Below are 13,398 nucleotides of genomic sequence, written 5' to 3' on the forward strand. Positions count from 1 at the left end.
AAAAAAAATAAATAAATAAATATATAAATAATTTATATATGTATAAAAAAAATATTATCAAAAGAAAATGAAAACACTGTTTTTTAATTAAAAAATAATACAGAAAATCTCCAAAACGAAATATAGATTTAACAATAAGAAATCGAAAAAACTAAAAATCAAAAAAGAAATGAAAATTAAATAAAAAATAATAATATTTAAGATTTAGATGAATAATAAATTCAAGAAAATAACTTAAAGATATAAATATAAAGTTAATAATAAGAAATTTTTAATTAAAAACAAGAAATCTTAAAATTGAAAGACTTTATTGAATAATTAAACAATGAAAATAACAAAATTAAAATATAATGTGAAAATAAAGATATATAGATATATAAATTAAATGAATAATTTTAAAAGACTGAACAAAAGGAAGAACAAGATAATAAGATTGAAAAATTAATATAAAATTATGAATAATAAATTTAATAATTAAACAATTAGATTATAATTAATAATTAAATATTTGAATAAAATATATTAGAGAATGATTAAAAACTTATAAATTAATAATATGAACTATAAAAAATTTAGAATGAGTAAATAGATTAATTATAAGTATAAATTTTATAAAATAAAACATAATACGAAATGCAAATGGAATAATTATAAAAAATAATAAAAGAATAAAATATATAGATAGAATAATAAATATTAGAAAATAATTAAAAATATAAAAACTAAGAAAATAAAGAAGAAAATAATTAATAAATTATATAAGATTCGGATAATAATTAAAATTAAATTGAATAGTTTTAAAAAATAATAAATGAATAAGATTAAAATAATTAATAACAAGAGTAAGATACAAATATATTAAATTAAATTATTTAATCAAATCTAGAAATTTATTAATAACAAACAGAAGCTTTAAAGAAATAAATTTAAGGATATTTATAAAATATAGAAGAACTAAAAAGTTAAAATAAATTTTAATAAAATGATTATGAATAAAAATTAAATATATTATAAATAAATTAAGAATAATTAATTAATGAAATTAGTTAATAATTCTTATTAAAAATAAAAGATTTAGAATCTAAATAATAATTATAATAAGAGGAGTATTAATTAGAAATTTAAAATAAAAATAATTAATTAACTTAATTTTAAGAATAGATATCCTAATTTTAATAATAAACTTCTTAATTTTAAGAATCTTAGAAAAAAATAGTTTAAATTAATTAATAAAATGAAGAAATGATAATTTAAATTAATGAAAAAGATGAAATAATTAACATTTTATAAAAAAAAAATTAAGAAAAAGAAGATATTATACAATAAATAAATTCTAATATGGAATAATAATATTTTAAAAATAAAGAATAAACCGAAGAAGTTATAAATTAATAATTAACAAATTAATAAATATAGGAAAAAAATCATAATATATAAATACTTAAATAAGAAACAGAAGAAAATATAAATTTAATAGAAAATTTAGAATAAAAGAATAAAGAGATTTAAAATTTATAAGAATTAATTTAATAAAAATAATAATAAATAGAACAAATGGAAAATTAAGACATAGAATTAAAATAAAAATTGGAAAAAAAGTACAATGAAATAAATTAATTAGATACGGAATTAAATTAAAAAAATCTAATTTTAGAAAATAATTAAGAAGAAATAAATAAACTATATAATTAAATATAAGAAATAATAGAAAATAAAAATTAAATTGATTAAGAGAATTAAAAAAAAATTAGTGAAATTTAATAAGATTTTAAAAAATAAAATGAAATATTTTAATAAGAAATTTAATAATATAAAACTTAAATTAATTAAATATAAGATGAAAATTTATAAAAAAAAGAAATTATTTAAAATTAAAAAAAAGAATTTGAAATAGTAATTCAATAGTATAATACAAAACTATATTAATAATAAGATTAATAATAATAATAATAATAATAATAATAATAATAATAATAATAAGAAGAAGAATAAGATAATAATTTGATTAAATTTTTAAACTAATAAATTTAATAAAAAGAAGATTTAATATTTTAATTATAAACAGAAAAAGAAGATTATATTGATTAATATAATACATAAGATTAATAAAATAAATATTAAATTAATTAATTAGAATCTTAAATTATTGAAAGTGATGAATAAATAAAATAATTACAATCATAATTATAAAAAAACGAAAATTTAATTAATTTATTAAATAATTAAATTTTAGAAAAACAGAATTTATTAGAATAACTGTAAAATGAATACAATTAATTACATAATTAAAATTAATTAAATGAAAGTTAATTCGAAAAAATGAATTTATAAAATTAAGAATAAATACATTTAATAGAATAATTAAATCAAAACAATATTCTAACTAAGACTAGCAATAATTTGATATTATATAATAATAATTAAAAGAAGAAAACGACAAAGTTTTACAATTATAATAATATAGTTAAAAATTAAAAAATAAAAAAAAACTTTATAAACAAAAACTTTCAGATACTTAAGTTTAAAATTAAAATGTCTAAAATTAAGTAAATGAAGTAGTTTTTAATTTAAATGAAAAAATCTAGATTTTACAAAATTAATTATTATAATATTAAATTTCTTTATAAAAAAATAATTAAGAAGTAAATTCAGAATAAAATAATTAAGATTAAATAAAAAATTAATAACAGTAAAATTAGATCGAAATATTTTAAGAAAAAAATGAATATTAAAATTAAAACTTTGGAGATTTAGAATTAATATAATAATAATAAAAATAAACTAATTAAGATTAAAAAACATATTAAACTTAAATATATAATCATTAAGACGATAAACAATCATATGAAGGAGAATAAAAACAAAAATATGATCAATAAATACAAAACAATGAAGAATAAAAATAATAATATGAAGTATAAATATAACATTATGAAGAATAAAGATAAAAATAGGATGAATAAATATAATAATAAGAAGAATAAAAATAAAAATATGAAGAAAGATTATAATAATAAATAGTATAAATATAAAAATACGAAGAATAAATATAAACATATGAAGAATAAATATAACAATATATAGTATAAATATAAAATTTTGAAATATAAATATAATAATATGAAGAATAAAAATAAAGTTTTGAAAATAATATAAACGATCTTTAAGAAAAAATAGAATAATAAATAAATAAAAAGGAAACTAATATTTAAAAAGAAGAAAATAAATATAATTAAATTGATAACCAAAATTCTAAAATTAATTTAAATGAATAAATTATTGAGGATCAAGGTAAAGACTGTTAATTTAAAAATATAGAAAATGATTTTCTAAACTAAAAAATACTTTAAATAAAAAAACAATTAGAAAAAGAAAAAAATAATGAAATTTAATAAATTCAATAAAAACTTGCTATTTAACTTCAAAAATTAAATTAAAATAATTCAAATATATAATCTTAATGTATTGAAAATATTTCACATATAGAAATTTTAAACAATTCAAATAACTTAGATGTATTAAACAATGAATATCCAAATATTTAGGAATCTTAAATTAATCAGAATATAAAAGAACCAAATAGCGAGTTTTCAAATAAAGAGTCTTATTTAATTGAAGAATAATAAAATAGTCTAAATAGAACCGAAGGAAAATTATAAAAAGAATTTATATAAAAAGTAAAGGTATAGTTAAAAAAAGAACTTGAAATAGAAAAGTAATTATTAAAAAATCAATTAATTTAATAGATTTAAAACTTATAAAATGAATAAAAAACTTAACTACATTAATACGAAAAAAACATATAAATAAAATACAAAAAGAAGTATATATTAATGAAAAATGAATATATATAATTAATAAAGTCTGAATTTATATAAAAAACATAAAATCAAGAATATAATAAAAAACTATAAGAAACAACAGTAGATTAAGATTAAATATTAAATGAAGAAAATGGAAAAACATAAAATTTAGAACAAAATATAAAAGAAAATTAATGTGAATAAGATATAAATGAAATAAAATAAAAAATGAAGGAAAAAACAAAGAAAAAATTAATAAAAAATCATTAGTAAGACATATAAAGAATCCAAGAAATTCTAAAATAAAAATTATTTGAAAACGAGAAAAAATTAATAAATAAAACTAAATCAAAAATTCTAAAAATTAAAATAAATTTAAAAAATGCTTTTTAACAAAAAGAAAATCAACTTTAATAAATTTTAAAAGAAAAACTTTTAGAAAATAAATATATTTAAATATAGAATTTAAAAGAAGAATTTCTAAACTAAATAAAATTAAAAATTTCAAGGAAAAAAAGAAAAATAAAATAAGAAAAAGAGCAAGAAATTTAATAACTAAAGGAAAAATTTCAGCATGAATTAGCCGAAATAATTTAAAAACACGAAGAAAAGTTTCAAACAATGTCCATATAACATTAAAAATAATTAAAATAAGAAACTGAATTAATAATAAGTTTAGAAAATGAACTAATTTAGCAAGAAAATAATAATAAACACTTAAACCACGTCCTTTAATAAATACAATAAACTAACTAATAATTAGAAACTGATTTAAAATAAATACAAAATTAAAAATAAGAATAACAAAAATCCTCTTAAAGTTAATTAAATGAAGAATAAAACTAAGAATTAAATTTAATAGAAACATTGAAAGAAGAAACCGAAAAAAACAGAGAAAAATTGAAGATTTAAATACTGAATTACAAAAAACAACTGAAAAAAACGAAAAATTATAAATTATATAAAATGAACTTTTATAAGTAAACGAATAATTATTAGAATAAACCCATCATGAGCCCATAAATAGTATAGAACATGAACAAATAATAATTTATTAATAAAAATTAAAAAAGCTAACTGAAGAAAAGCAACTTCTACTCGAAGAAGTTGAAAAATATAAAATCTTATTAGAAGAAATGAATTATTAATTAGAAACTAAGAATTCTAGTAAAACATTAAATTTGAAATCGATAAAATTAAAGATTTAAGTTAATTAAACGATAGTAACAATTCTAATAAAAACTCATAGGAAGGAAGTGCAATTTCGAATAAATCCAGAGAAGAAAAAAACAAATTCTTTCTTAATTATAAAAGGCAAGTGCAAATGCAGCTAGTTTGCTAAGCTTTAGAAGAGATTAATCTTCTTAAGAGTTAAATAAAATAGGAAATTTATTCTTTTCCAGTTTTCCGTCAGTAGGATTAATAAAATCGGCGAGTGAAGAAAATAAAAACTAAATTCATTATCAAATAATTTATAAAATAGCAATAATGAAATATAGAGTGAGAGTAATAATAGTATATAATATAATAGTTATAATAAAATATAAAATAATAGTTAAAATAATAATAATAATAATAGTAATAATAATATATAAAATAATAATAATAATAATAATAATAATAATAATAATAATAATAATAATAATAATAAAGATTGTATTTTTTATTATTAGCCTTTAATATATATTTATTTTTTTTTTCGTTTATATATATATATATATTTATATATATACATTTTTTAAAAAATTATATATATCACATATATTATTTATTTAAAATTAGTTGTTATATATATATATATATATTTATTTTTAAATATAAAATATACCAACAACAATAAAAAAATATTTTTTCCTTATTTATAAAAAGTAATATCTTTTCAAAGTGAAGCATGCAAATTTTTTAATTTTTAAATCCATTCATATCCGTCGATAACAGGTTGTTAATTAATCGAATTATAATTTTTAGCCCAATTAAATAAATTTTTATATATTTCTCCATTTTAACTTCCAATCGCAGATCTTAACTACATATCTTAATACCCAAAAGCTTCTACTAATGCAAGCGCGTCATTCCTAATTTCGCTCAACATTTAATCTTTAATTTATTAAAGTAAGCTCAAATGATGACCAGTAATATACTCATTTTCAATTAATTATATAGGTTTACTTAATATTTTTGTAACAGCAAATAATGAGCACAATTTTGTTAATACGTTTTTAACATTTTCTTAAGTTTCCTATTAGATTCTTTCCTCAAAATTCATTACTGTGAAAACTAAAAAATGAGCTTTTGAAGCTTCCACTAATTCAATTCCTATTTTTTTACAAAAAAATAAAATAAAATTTAAAATTATATATATAAATATATATATGTATATACTATACCTGTATGTTTATCCCATGCTTCTCTAGACCCTTTTCCAGAGGAAATAAATGTAAGCATTTTATTAGCAGCACTTTAAATATGGAAAATCGCACTAGCAACAATAATTTTTTATAGAACTTACAAATTACTAATTTCATTAATTGTATTTACATTCTCAAGTTTAGTTCCTTGTATTTCAGATATAATTTTCATATATTAAACTGAAAAACCTAAAGGAAGTCCTTTCATTGCTTTTTCAGCTTATTTTAATAAAAATCTGGCTACCTACATGTGTAAAATAGTATTGTCTCCTTCCAATGTAACCATAGGTTTCCATTCCTAAACCATTCCAGGAAGTCCAGAATATTAAGAAAATCCATGACCTCCACAAGCTAATCTTATAATTTCTAAAAAATGTAAAACGCTTTCAGTCCATGTTGCTTTAGCACCTATATGACATATTTAAATTTAGTTAATATTATTGTATATATATATTTTTTACCTGAAACAACTATATGAGTTTCATTTAAAGTCGAAAAGTCATTTTTTTAAACTCTTTACATTAAATTTAAAAAAATATCTTATATTCTATAAGCACTAATCAATATCGCATATATTTCAGCTAAAGGAACAAATAATTTTTCTTATTAAGTTTAATAATCTAAAATTGTTCTAAAAAATATAATTATATTAATAATAAAAATACTTAAATAAAAATAAACCTTTCTTCTCCTTTACTATCTTTGAATTATTTTCTCAAAAGTGAATATCTAATCGCAACAGTTAAAGCAATACTTAAAGTTCTTGGAAAGAATGTCGAAATAGCCAATCTAGTTTAAACCATAACTGCGTATCCGATTTTAGGATTCCCAACTTGGGTAAAAACGCCCTCTTTTGAAACTTTCTAATATCTCATTAACATATTTTCTCTTGGAATTCTTACATTATTGAATCTCACAAACCCATTATCTTTAACACTAACTCCTACTTTTGGTCCAATATCACCTACTTATATGCCTGGAAGTGGATTATAGTTTTACTAATCCCTAATGGGTACGAAGAAAGTATAAACTCCATATTTTTTTCCTTTAATAATTAATTAGGCAAATACAGCTGCATGTGTACACCATATTCCGAGTTCTCCGACCCACCATTTAGTTGATGAAACTGTAGGCGAGTTTATTATAAATTATTGAGTGGTTTCGTCATATGTGGCAGTTGTTTCTAAAGACTAGACATCACTTCCGTGTCCTAATTCAGTTTGGCAATAGCAGCCGATTATTTTATAAGAGTAAATGTCTGGGAGCCATTATTTGCATTATTTTTCAGATGATAAGTGTTAAATACAGGGGACAAACATTACTTAATGAACAGAGGAAGGAAAACTGAAAGGAAATTGTAAAAAAATTAAGGAACTAGTACGTTATTCGTTCGCATTAAATTTTTAGTTGTGAATTGTGACGAATTTCTTGAAATGATTTGCGGAATATTTAATTTATTCGATTCTATTTAAATTATAGTATTCAGGATCTATTTATAATTCTTTTTATTCGTTTAAGAACTTGAATGATTCTTTGAAGAATTTCGCTTCCTCTTCATTTCGATAGGCATAACAAGAAAGCTAATCTGGAGTTACAGACGCATTTTTCAATTATTTTATAAAATTTGGATGCATTTTATATATATATATATATATTTTAATAAAAAAAAAAAAATTATTTGCCTTTTATTTATTTACAAATTTTATTATTATTTCAATATAAGTTATTATTTTTTTAAGAAAATGACGGACTTTATGACGTTTTATTTTTATTTTATATATACTTACTAATATATTATAATATAATTATATAAATATATATATCTATTTTTAATTTAATAATTGTTATATACAAAATACTTTAATTAATATTATAAAATATGCATATATATAAAAAAATAATTGAATTAAATAAGGTGAGGAGGGAAAGATGGGAAAAAAAAAAAATTATATAATATAATATTAAAGTATATAGAAAACAATATGATATTAATATGATATATATTTTTATATTCATATAGAAAATAATTTATTTAAACATTTAAAACTTAAATAACAAAATTATTTATATATAAAACAATTCTTTTTAAAATATTATACAATTATAATATGTAATATACTATTTTATATTATCATAATAATATATAATAATATACTTTATTTTTATATATATTTTATAAAAAAAAAAAAAACATTTTTACTAAAAACTAACCTATTTAAAAAAACTACTAAAAATATAAATTAAAATAAATCTAATTCATCATTTTATAAAATATAATAAAACTCATTACTATTAAAATATAGAAATATTAGGTTTAGCTACCTTTCTTTTTTCCTTCTAACCTGTATTTATACAAATCATTTCATCCCAACTATAAGGTAACATAATTTATTCTTATTTTTTTTTTTTATAAATTAATAATATAATAAAAAAAAATACATGTATCTTAATTTTTTGCAAAAATAACACCTAATTCATCTTCATTTACAGAAAGGTAAATTTTTTAAGAATCTCCAAATGAAATCTAAATTGAAAAAAAAAATAAAAAAAAAAAAAGTTAATAAAATAAAAGGAATATTATATATTTATACAAATTTAGCCTTTACAATATCTCCAGGAATAAAGCATTCCTGCATTTTTAAAATATCTAAATTTGTTAATCTTATATCTTATTTTCTTATTATTCCTTCTATGTTTTAATTTGTCGGGATATCGTCTACTATCATTATTTTTAAATGAACTTAATCTTCTTTTATTCTTTAAACCTTAAAATTTTATATATTTATTCTTATGATTTTTATACTTTTGCTATAACATATGATCCAATTTTTAATTATGCTGCCTTATTTTTCGATTAAGGTAATATATTTACACTATTATTTTCTTTATTTATTTAACATTTGCCACATATTGATGCTATAATTCGACCATGTGATACATAACAACCTTCTCCTGCAGTATATTTGCCATCTCCAATATCTTTTTTTTATAAAAATAATTATTAATTATATTTTAAAATAATTGCTATACTAATAACTTATCCTGGAATAAAAAGAGACATGCTGTTTTTATTATAAATTTATTTTTATACTATATAAAATATGAATTAATATATTTTTATAAAGAAAATTTAAAATTTATATATATTATAAAAAAGAATTAACTTAATAAAATATAGATTTATTAAATTATCTTTGTTTAAAAAAACTTTAAAATATAAAAAAAATTATTTGAAAAAAAAATGCATAAAGAAATCGTTTAATAAATCGATGTAAGTATATGCAAAAATTAAATTAATATTTGTTAATTTTAAAATAAAAAAATAATTAATAAATTCATTATTTTTAATATAAAAAAAGGATTGCAATAAACTATTATCTGATAAATTTTCAACAATAAAATCAACATGTAAAGCTTTTGTAGCCTATTATAAATCATTCGCAAATATTCAGTAAAACTATTCCGAACAATTAATAAAATTAACTAAAACAGGTAAAAATATATAGAATTAAATATATATATAAATATATATATATATATATATATATATATAAATATATTTTTATATATATATATTTATAATATAATTAGCTGGTAAATACATGGGTCTAAAAAAGACTGTACTAGAATGCCGAGAGAATGAAAATCCGTAAATTTTTAATTAAAAAAATAATTAAATATATTAATAAAATCAGAACTATACAATATTTGATAGATTCGCAATTAAGTTTTATATTAAGTTTATCTGATATAAACAATGAAATAACTTAAAAAATAAATAATGAATTATTATTTCATTTAAATTAAATATATATGGAAAGTAAAATGATGAAAAGTGATTTTTTACGTGTAATTTAAAACGAAATAAAAAAACCAATTTAATTATATCAAGAAAAATTAAAAAAAAATACTGCCGAAACTAAAAAAAATCCCCATAATTTAGAAATGTAAAAACAGGTAGATTTACTACAAAAAGAAATATCAGATTTTGAAGGAAATTCAGTAAAATAAATTTTAAAAATGCTAGAGAAAACTACTTAGTAGGAAAATAAAAGAAATTTCGATTTAAAATAGGTGATTGCTCAATTTGGTTAGTTAATAGGAAAACAATTGGAAAATATGGTAAGAATTTCAAATAAAATAAATGATAATTACACAAAAATTTAACTTGAACCTTCCACCTTTGATGTATAATAAATTGAACTTTAATTAAAAAGTACCTTTTCGAATGGTTTGGATGAAAATAATAAGAATTTTAGCCCTTTAAAAAATAAGAATATACAAAAATAATAATAAGATTCACAAATTAATAAAAAAAGCTTAGGAGAAAAAAAGGAAGAATTTAATTAAAATTTAAAAGAAAGTCGAATCAGGAAAATTAATATAAAATACGATTCTGTTATTATTAAATAAATCCCAAATATTATTAAAAATTAATAAGGAATTTTTAATATTGAAATCCCTTTTTCAGAGTAAAAAAAATATACTATACAAATTATATAAGAATTAATATATAATATATATTAAATATAAAGAGATTTTTCAAAATAACTGTAATTTAATCAATTCGGAATTTTAATAAGTATATTAGGTAGAAATTATTATAAAGACTAAAAAGAATAAAACGAGAAGAATATAGAAGAATTAGAGTCTTATTTAGGTTTTTTAAAAAACAAACTAAAAATAAACTTAAAAGACTTTAAATTAATCCAAAAATTATATTCGAAAAATCAAGAAAAAAAAAGTACTCATAATTATCTATAAAATATATTCTAAGATTCTCTTGAAATACTTAAACGTCCTCCAGAATAAATTAATGAAGAAGAAACTTCATTTACATTAAAATTTTTATAAAATTTATATGTTTTTATTGCTATTAATTAATATTGGAAGGATATTTTATTGCCTAAAGCATTTTCTAATGATAATAATGAAAAAATAGTAATTACATATAAAAATAACTTCGAAATTATCCTGAATATATTTCAAAGTGATAATTCTAATAAGTAAAATATACTTTAAAGTTCTTTTTTGAATCTTTTTTAGGACATAAATATCACTTTTCCTTTAAATTATTCCCTATGTTAAATTATGATGCCTTTTTTTTTCGAGAGTAATGATTAAATGTGTGATTTTTGGTAAGATTATTTCCAAATAAGTGTTTCTTTTGCACAAAAAGTGCTCTAAATTCCTCCTGCGAATTTCTATTTGATTTTTTTAAATTATTTTACGAAAACATTCTACATTCTAGTCTAATTCTTAAAGAAAAAATACTAAACTTATGTAAAATATTGAACCAGTTTTGGACGAAGCTTTAAAATAAATTTTCCAAAAATTAAAAAAAAAAGGAAGAAATAGAAAATGAACCAGAATTACAAAAATGCCTCAAATATAAACTATCAAATAAAGTCTTTTTAAATTTTTCAGATATTATTAAATCTTTCTGGATATATTTCCCACCAAATGAAAACTATATAAGGTGTATTTGTAATTTATTAATAGTATTTTCCTTAAATTAATAAGAATACACTATATATAATGATTTATAATAGATGATAATTTATATTTTTACATGTGGAGGATTTAAATTTGCATCTAATTTTTATAAAAAAGCTTCATTTTAACCACATGATACATTAGATAAATACACAAGTATTTTTTTTATTTAAAAAAAAAATTATTAAATATAATATATATATATTTATATTTATTTATTTTTTAATAAAAAAAAAAGTGCCAAAAATAGGTGATTTATTAAAAATTATTAATAGTAATTTAAAAGGATTAATTAATAATTATATTCCTTTGTTTACGAAATTTCTAGCACCGTTTTTTGATTTAAATCCTGAGGAAATATAATCTGAATTCATTAAAAGTTTCATTGAAGGAGCTCTGGCAGAAATTATTAAAATAATAAATTTACATATAGATGAAAATATAATAAATAATGATAATTCTATATTCTCTTTTTAAATTGCACATGAACTTTCTAAATTAGATGATTTTATGTCTTCATTATAAATTAATAATTATTAGTCTTATTATTTAGTTATGACACCTTTTCTTGAATATTGGTTTAATAATATGTAAATATTTTTTTAATTTAATTATTTTCTTTTTAATTTTTATATGTGTTCTTTTTTTTTTTTTTTAATATAAAATTATATATTAAGATTAATTTTATTATATTTATTTAAAAAATAAGGGAATACTAATGCAAAACAATGCTAAGAAATTGTTTAAACTAAGAAAATTGGTAATTTACTTATAATATTGTTATATATTTATTTTATAATATAAAGGTAAAGTGGAGAAGGTTAATCCCTTTATACAAAATCAGTTATAGACTATTGTTCTTTATTATTTAAAAGTATAGAGATATTACAAGATTTAATAGATGTAAATGATTAGAATAAATTTAAATAATATATAAAGAAAAAATTTGAAATATTAATAAATGAATCTATGAATGATTATTCTAAGGAAATTAAAAATAGTTTAAATTATTTAAATTCTATAAATAATCCGATTTTCACTAAAGCTTCTATTTCTAAAAATAATTAAAAAAATAATGAAAATGAAGTTATTTCTAATTGTAATCTAATCTATTTTTTAACAAAAAAATTATAATATTTTTTTATTTAAAGTAAAAGAATTAAAATCTGTATGCTTTAGATTTGGAAATCTATATTTCTTAAGTGAATAAATAAAAAATATATAAGAAAATATAATTAAAATGAATATAAATACAATTCAAGGAGTAAAAAATGAATTCTTAAATATTGCAAATGTAAAACATTAAATATAAATATATATATATATATGATATTATATATATATATTTTAAATAATAATTTTATTTATATAATATTTATTTTATATTAAAAAATAAATTAATTAGGATATTTCAAAATTAACATCAAAATTAATTGTTTCACATTTTTGGAAAAAAAACTTATTTTCTAAAATAAATACTAATTTTGAATACTAATAATTTAAAGAATTAGAATTAGAAATATTTTAAAAATAATGTATTTATTTAAACATATATAATAAATTTTTGTAATTTTTTATTAATTTTAGACAATTTTTCTATACTAAATTTATTAGAAGAATGTGAAGATTACTATTAAATAATAAACAAAAGAGTTCCAAAAGAATATTAATAAATTCTTTGGGAAAATATA

The 13,398-nt window shown here is 16.9% G+C and overlaps 2 protein-coding genes across 2 annotated transcripts, besides 14 other annotated features; one reads left to right on the top strand and one right to left on the bottom strand. All coding sequences in view use genetic code 6, as the record gives it.

The window, feature by feature from the left end:
- Window positions 1-434: 434 nt before the first annotated feature.
- Window positions 435-477: a microsatellite.
- Window positions 478-650: 173 nt separating this feature from the next.
- Window positions 651-703: a microsatellite.
- Window positions 672-750: a microsatellite.
- Window positions 751-1,146: 396 nt separating this feature from the next.
- Window positions 1,147-1,201: a microsatellite.
- A 722-nt stretch (window positions 1,202-1,923) lies between these two features.
- Window positions 1,924-1,980: a microsatellite.
- A 498-nt stretch (window positions 1,981-2,478) lies between these two features.
- Window positions 2,479-2,508: a microsatellite.
- Window positions 2,509-2,851: 343 nt separating this feature from the next.
- Window positions 2,852-3,138: a microsatellite.
- Window positions 3,139-5,310: 2,172 nt separating this feature from the next.
- Window positions 5,311-5,454: a microsatellite.
- Window positions 5,455-5,682: 228 nt separating this feature from the next.
- On the bottom strand, window positions 5,683-7,530 carry IMG5_005310 (hypothetical protein; the record flags this gene model as incomplete). Its single annotated transcript, XM_004039893.1, has 4 exons — window positions 5,683-6,119; window positions 6,191-6,619; window positions 6,673-6,842; window positions 6,893-7,530. 4 exons carry the CDS (start codon window positions 7,528-7,530, stop codon window positions 5,683-5,685), a joined length of 1,674 nt encoding a protein of 557 aa, XP_004039941.1.
- Window positions 7,531-9,452: 1,922 nt separating this feature from the next.
- IMG5_005320 (hypothetical protein) lies at window positions 9,453-13,242 on the top strand (the record flags this gene model as incomplete). Its single annotated transcript, XM_004039894.1, has 9 exons — window positions 9,453-9,482; window positions 9,571-9,703; window positions 9,803-9,860; window positions 10,747-10,871; window positions 11,825-11,863; window positions 11,946-12,297; window positions 12,514-12,806; window positions 12,859-13,001; window positions 13,113-13,242. Coding segments are annotated over 9 exons (1,303 nt in total), but the record flags the coding sequence as incomplete, so codon positions are not given.
- Window positions 9,708-9,768: a microsatellite.
- Window positions 9,708-9,797: a microsatellite.
- Window positions 9,710-9,798: a microsatellite.
- Window positions 9,724-9,797: a microsatellite.
- Window positions 12,621-12,669: a microsatellite.
- Window positions 13,014-13,053: a microsatellite.
- Window positions 13,243-13,398: the final 156 nt, after the last annotated feature.

The sequence above is a fragment of the Ichthyophthirius multifiliis genome (assembly GCF_000220395.1).
Source record: "Ichthyophthirius multifiliis unplaced genomic scaffold scaff_1120509249450, whole genome shotgun sequence".
Classification (NCBI taxonomy): Eukaryota; Ciliophora; class Oligohymenophorea; order Hymenostomatida; genus Ichthyophthirius; species Ichthyophthirius multifiliis.